At 39.4% G+C, this 7,448-nt stretch overlaps 1 protein-coding gene across 2 annotated transcripts in view; it reads right to left on the reverse strand.

The window, feature by feature from the left end:
- Nucleotides 1-5,093: 5,093 nt before the first annotated feature.
- Nucleotides 5,094-7,448, reverse strand: part of LOC133610673 (uncharacterized) — a 13,152-nt gene continuing 10,797 nt past the window's right edge. For both annotated transcript variants that reach the window (XM_061967176.1, XM_061967175.1), the window contains exon 6: nt 5,094-6,364. In XM_061967176.1, the coding sequence (XP_061823160.1) occupies nt 6,364 (1 nt within the window). In that variant the 3' untranslated portion in view covers nt 5,094-6,363. The remainder of the gene's footprint in view (nt 6,365-7,448) is intronic.

A 7,448-nucleotide genomic window follows, 5' to 3' on the forward strand; every position in this document is an offset into this window, starting at 1 on the left:
GCCCAAAAGTCCTATGAGTGGACTCAAAGCTTCCGCATTGAAAAAGAGGAGCAAGAAAAGCTTTGCAGTGGGAGAAAAAACTTGCTTTGGAAAAGGAGAGGCAGGAGAGAACATGGTTTGGCCAAAAAGCAGGAAGAGCGAGAGCAAGCTCTGGCCAGAGAGAGAGCTCTAGAGCTAGAAAGACAAAGAGGCTTGGAGCAAACACTTCTCCAGCAGCAACACGAGGAGAAGGAAAATAGTGAAATGGAAAAGGCAAGACTCAAAGTTTGGAAGCAGAAAGAAAAAAAGGATCTGTACTCAAAGAGAAGATGGAGGCAGAGTCTATATCGCTGACCTTTTTTGGAAAAGGTGTATTCGCGAGTATTTACCGTTGCTACAAGAGCGACAAAAGTGGACAAATGAAAAAAGAAAGACCAATAACAAAGATATGCCTTCTTTGTGAAGGTATGGACTAAAATATTTGCATTATTTCAAAAGGGAACATGAAAACCCCCCCAAAAAAAGGGTTTTGTTTTGGTGTTATGGCTCTATTTGTATGTATTTATTTTTAATTCAATTGCTCTGTTCATCACGCCAGTAGCAATTAGGGGCTGGTGTGTTAGAGCCATTTACTGTTTCTGTCCGTCAAATGTATGACGTCATTAAAGGGGTTGGCTCAAGGCCAAGTGCCAGTCTACTTAGGGAGGGGCTGGGATCTTGCTCAGGTGTTGCTGAGTGGAGGCGCAACAGTTTTTGAATGTGCCAGGCTATGATTTGTTTGTTCCCGTTTATTTTCCGTTTTTGTTACCAAGTGAGTTTGATTTACGTGACTGTATATTAATAAATATGTGTGTTAAACATGGACACAATTCTGGACATCAATTATTAGCCAGCTGCACACGTCTAAACTAGCTTCGGTTATATTCGGCAACCAGTAGCAGTAATAGTATAGGACTTTACCGCTACAGCAAGTATGCATCCACCAGGTGTAAACACACAGGTGATACATTGAAAATGGAGCTTTCAAGTGGGTGCTACAGCTATACAGTTTTTTCCATTTGTAATGTTTATCTCCAGATTTTTTTTCAAACCTTTTTATTTGTCTTAGATTTTAATGTGTACTTCATATCATTGTTGACTACTGTGATATGTTACTTAACCTGACTGTGGTAAAAGTAAATATTTTCAGTTTGAGGCATCATTGTTGAGCAGTTCTTGAAAAGATTACAGGATATTTTTACTTTCTCTTTAGTACCTTGCGTATAGGCCGGGGGTTTGGCAACCGCTCTAGTGGCTCTCTGAAGCTTTTTCAAAAATGTATGAAAAATGGAAAAATATATTTTTTGTGTTAATATGGTTTCTGTAGGAGGACAAGCATGACACAAACCTCCCTAATTGTTATAAAGCACACTGTTTATATTAAACATGCTTCACTGATTCGAGTATTTGGCGAGCGCCGTTTTGTCCTACTAATTTTGGCGGTCCCTGAACTCACCTTAGTTTGTTTACATGTATAACTTTCTCCGACTTTCTAGGACGTGTTTTATGCCACTTCTTTTTCTGTCTCATTTTGTCCACCAAACTTTTAACGTGGTGCATTAATGCACAAAGGTGAGTTTTGTTGATGTTATTAACTTGTGTGGAGTGCTAATCAGACATATTTGGTCACTGCATGACTGCAAGCTAATCGATGCTAACATGCTATTTAGGCTAGCTATATGTACATATTGCATCATTATGCCTCATTTGTAGGTATATTTGAGTTCATTCGGTTTCCTTTAAGTCCTCTTAATTACATTTATATCTCATGACATACTATCTGTATGTATTTTTGCGGCTCCAGACAGATTTGTTTTTGTATTTTTGGTCCAATATGGCTCTTTCAACATTTTGGGTTGCCGACCCCTGGTATAGGCCCACTTCCAAGTAAACAATGACGATTGCTATGGATTTGCCAATCTATTTTGTCAAGTTACAGTAATCATTCATCACATATGCTAAATAGGTCTGGAAAAATGCCCCAAACATGTGATTTCTTGTAGTAAAATAGGGGTTTTTCCACAAATGTGTTTTGTATTTATCACTGTTCTGAGTAACTCACTCCAATAGTTTCTTATCATTTGAAGTCTGTGTGAGTGAGATGACAATTAAACTGCATTTTTACAAACGCTTGCTTTATTTTGATGAATGGGCATATGTTTAGACCAGAGTGTGTCATTTTGCAAATAATCTAGGAATTAAGAAAATTGAATGTTATGTTTGGAAAACTGTGTAAATCCTTTTGAAAAAAGACACATAGTTAGTAAAATTGTGTGTAAGCAAGTGGGACAAAAACTGTAAGGCTATGAATAAAACTTTTGAATGGTTCAAAATAAAAATGCTACTCACCAGTGTTCATTTATTGAATACAAAGGTTGCACGTCGACCTTTCACCTAGGAAAACTTGTCAATAACCCATCAGGCAAAGTCCAATAATCCATGAATGAATTCATTTTTAATGGACAACATAGCTTCATCTGGCCAAGATCATCAGCTCTCACTGGATCGGTTCGCAGCCAAGTGTGAAGCAACTGGGATGGGAATCAGCACCTCCAAGTCCGAGTCCATGGTTCTCGCCCGGAAAAGGGTGGAGTGCCATCTCCGGGTTGGGGAGGAGATCTTGCCCCAAGTGGAGGAGTTCAAGTACCTCGGAGTCTTGTTCACGAGTGAGGGAGTGGATCGTGAGATCGACAGGTGGATCGGTGCGGCGTCTTCAGTAATAAGGACGCTGTATCGATCCGTTGTGGTGAAGAAGGAGCTGAGCCGGAAGGCAAAGCTCTCGATTTACCGGTCGATCCTCACCTATGGTCATGAGCTTTGGGTCATGACCGAAAGGACAAGATCACGGGTACAAGCAGCCAAAATGAGTTTCCTCCGCCGGGTGGCGGGGCTCTCCCTTAGAGATAGGGTGAGGAGCTCAATAAGTAAAGCCGCTGCTCCTCCACATCGAGAGGAGCCAGATGAGGTGGTTCGGGCATCTGGTCAGGATGCCACCCGAACGCCTCCCTCGGGAGGTGTTTCGGGCACGTCCGACCGGTAGGAGGCCACGGGGAAGACCCAGGACACGTTGGGAAGACTATCTCTCCCGGCTGGCCTGGGAACGCCTCGGGATCCCCCGGGAGGAGCTGGACGAAGTGGCTGGGGAGAGAGAAGTCTGGGCTTTCCTGCTTAGGCTGCTGCCCCCGCGACCCGACCTCGGATAAGCGGAAGAAGATGGATGGATGGATGGATGGAACATAGCATTTCATCTCTGCTGCTCCATTGTGTTTCTTGTAAGTGACCTCAGACTCAGCTGTGGTTATTGGTGATAATCATTTGGAGCAGTGACAGTTTCAGATAAGACATCCTGTAGGTTGTTGAAAAACCTCACCTGAAGCAGAGAGTGTTGCCATCATGCAACTCTGAGTGACTAAACCGGGACTTCATCTCAGTTTCTATCTTAACTTTATTTCCGAATGGCCAGATTTCATTTGCTGCTTCAAATTCAGCACATGGAAATTATTTGCCAAGCTTACTGAAAAGTGTGCTGCTATAAGGAGATCACTCTTGGAACATATTTCCTCCACTTGAGCAACCACCATGTCACAAGCTTCCTGGTCCCAAACGTTTTATTTCTAATTTTTGCTCAAGTGGCAAAGTGATAAATGTACATTTTTTTATCAACGAATCTACTTTACTCATATTATTATTATTTTACTCATATTCTTATTGTCTTTTTGCTCCCGATAAAAACCAACCTAGCTTACTGCTACATATGGCTATCCGCCAAAACTGAGCGTGTTGATTACGTCCTGACGTCACGTGTTGCATTTGGATATTTTGATTGGATGATTTCGGCTTTAGCCCCGAGAAGAGTTTTGGACATGCGCACAATGATTTTAGTAGCTCATCACTTAAACAAGAGCTCAATTGGGCCATTGAGCTTGGCTTTAGTAAAGCCTCTGTATTATGCACAAATGTTTATAACGAAATTGCCTTCATCATTAAATATTATGCTTGATAAAATAATATTGTATAGATTACTGTATTCACAATTATTTTGAGCCTGTATAGTGCTCAATAGCGCCATCTGGTGGAGCTAGGCCGTTTTAAAAACACTGGGTTACTAAAACAGCCTTCTTTAATCTCCGTAATATCGCTCAAATTCGTCCCATTTTGTCCACCAGCGACGCTGAGATCATTATTCATGCGTTCGTAACGTCTCGTCTCGATTACTCTAACGTCATATTTTCGGATCTCTTTAAGTATAGCATTAAAAGATTTGTGATTAAGGGCTATACAGGTAAACTATTATTTATTGATTGATGGAACTTTTAACAGAGACATCCTGGATGAAAACCAACACTTCTCGTCCAACCCGATGGAGCTTGAGAGGTGCAGCAAAGAGGAATGAGAGAAACTGCCCAAAGAAAGGTGTGCCAAGCTTGTGGCATCGTGTTTAAAAAGATTTGAGGCTGTATTTGCTGCCAAAGGTGCATCAACAAAGTATTGAGCAAATGGTCTGAATACTTATGGACATGTGATTTCTGAGTTTTTTATTTTTAATACATTTGCAAAAATCTACATTTGTTTTTTTCTGTCAAGATGGAGTGCCGAGTGTACATTAATGAGAAATAAAATGATTTTTTAAATTTTACTTTAGAAAATGATTGCAATGAAAGAGTGAAACATTTAAAGGGGTCTGAATACTTTCTGTACCCACTGTATGGGTACGAGACAGTGGTGACAGCCTAAACGGCAGACTAATCCTCAGACCAAGGGCAATTTCTATTTAATAAAATTAGTAATTGTGTAAAATATACTTTTATAGACACGTTTTATACCACTACCAGTAACATTAGCTAACTGGTAGTGTTAGATTTTTATTGTATTTTTTGGGGGGGAAGTAGCAAACAGTCATAAGTGATGAGTTAAAAGATGTCTCCACCACAAATTAGGATATTGACTTTGATGAAACTAATATGTCGGATGTTGAACATTTAGTTTTGGGACATTTAAATGAACTATGATGCTACAAAAGCTGAGCAGGATGACTATAAAAAACAAAAGGTTGACAATTAAAAAAAGGTTACACGTTATTGTTAAACCAAAACCATTTAATTAAAAAGTGACAGGTACATTGATTTGTTAGAATGTTTGGACCAGGAAAAAAGGCTTTGGTAAATCTTGCATTCCAATTGATACAGACAAAAAGATTGAGAGAAAAAAAAACATACTGTATGGAAAATCTGTAAATTCAACCCTGAGATAAACACACACAAAACATACTAGAAAGGTTTTATAACAATCACCCATCATTTAAAAGCTGTATTTTGTAGAACACAAAACTGTTATTGAATTCGAAATAACAAAACAGTCGGTAGAGGCAAACACAGAAGTGAAAGATGGCACAAAAATGTGACATGGTTATTATGTGACATGTCCTTGAGAAGCTGTCCTACAGACAAAGCAGCAGCACACTGGACTCAAAACAGCATATTGCTGCCCCTAGTGGCGTATGTGCAAACACCACTATTGCAATTCAAGTTAATACCTCTAGTTCATCACACAAGGCTTAAGAGGCACTCCACTGCGTCTAGAGTAAAGAACCCAGACGAAAGTCGATCCGAGTGCAAAACTCCAAATTATAAATCATGTAAACATTTTTTTGTTGAGGTCTTCTGCATACGGAGTGACTGGCTTTGTCAGGAAACAAATATTTAATTTTCATCTAATTGTTGTTGACAGCTGGGAGAAGACACAACCAGAAGCACGGTAATGCTTTGAACCACATTTGATAATAATATTCATGTCATTGCAGAAGGAAAATACTGCAGCTGGAGCAGAGGAGCGTGTCAGTCCAAAGTGCTTTCTGCGGAAAAAAAAATAAAAACCCCACATGTGGAGAGAATACATTCTAACACACTAATTCCCTCACCCCAAAAAGTAGATGACAACATAGTGCTGTGTTTTATAAAAAAATATGATATGACTATGGTACCTTACAGGGTTCCCCCTTCTTTACCTGACCCTAGCATCTTACTTTCAACCATCAACTGCTTTATCAATAACTTAAAAAAATTAACACTCTTTGACTACTGCTAAAGAAGCAAATTGACATGCTTCAGGTATAAATAAAACCAAATATAATCAAATACATACATATTTTTCTTTTAAATTAAATATTTTTCTGGTTTTGATTGTTACTCACATTTCACAGAGGGAAGAAAACATAAATAATTACTACAAATGTTGTATTAGAGAGGAATTAAGGTATATGGGTGCCAAGTGTCAGTCGCAAGGGTTTTTTGCCACAGCGTCCAGAAGTCGAGCAGGTCACTGCAAGAATTGGCAGGCGAATGAATGTCTGCATGGCAAAAAAAAATGATCACGATTATTTTTTTCATATCATCTGATCTCGATTAATATCACAATTTTTCTTTTTCTTTTTTTTAAATTAAAAGCAGATTGTCCCGTGCAGGATTATACCGAGTACCACATTCCTGCTGTTTACTACTGCAGTATCTTGATCGAGGGAAAGATAAATTCAGCAATGTACAGAGACATTCTGGATGAAAACCAATGCTTCCCATCCAACCTGATGTAGCATGAAAGGTGCTGCAAAGAGGAACGGGAGAAACTGCCCAAAGATAGGTGTGTGCCAAGCTTGTGGCATCGTATTCAAAAAGACTTGAGGCTGTAATTGCTGCCAAAGGTGCATCAACAAAGTATTGAACAAAGGGTCCGAATACATATGTACATGTGATTTAGATCTTTTTTTTTTAATTCGCGAAAAAATCTACATTAGTTTTTTTCTGTCAAGATGGGTTGCTAAGTGTACATTAATGAAAAATAAAATTATTTTTTTAAATTTTAGCAAATGGCTACAATAAAACAAAGAGTGACACATTTAAACGGGTCTGAATACTTTCTGTACTCACTGTATTTGCATACAATGTACTAGGGTTGTACGGTATTAGTATAGTACCGCGATACTAATGAATCATTTTCAGTACTTTACCCGTCTCTGAAACGTACCGGTCCCGGACCCCCTGCACCCGCGTCGAAGTCACATCGTGACATTGCTTGGTTACAAGCAGAGGAGCATGTTCGGCGGCACACAATCATTGAGTACTTACAAGCAGACACAGTGTATAAACAGAAAAGGGAGAACGGATGCATTTTGGCTTAAAAACTAACGATAGAGGTGAAGTTATAACACTGAAACGCCCTCAGGAAGAGGTGCTTTAAGACATGGCTAGCTAGCTAGCGGCTAACGTCCATCCGCCATCGGCAGTGTTTTAGCAATTTCTAAATCACTAATCCTGGTCTGCATAGAGCCAAATAAAGTAAGTTTCTTACAAGTATCATCCCTGCAGGACGAAGAATAGCTCAAAAAGGTTTACGACACACCACAGCTCACCATTATCAAAATGTAAACAAACGTCATT

The sequence above is a fragment of the Nerophis lumbriciformis genome, linkage group LG11, assembly GCF_033978685.3.
Source record: "Nerophis lumbriciformis linkage group LG11, RoL_Nlum_v2.1, whole genome shotgun sequence".
Classification (NCBI taxonomy): Eukaryota; Metazoa; Chordata; class Actinopteri; order Syngnathiformes; family Syngnathidae; genus Nerophis; species Nerophis lumbriciformis.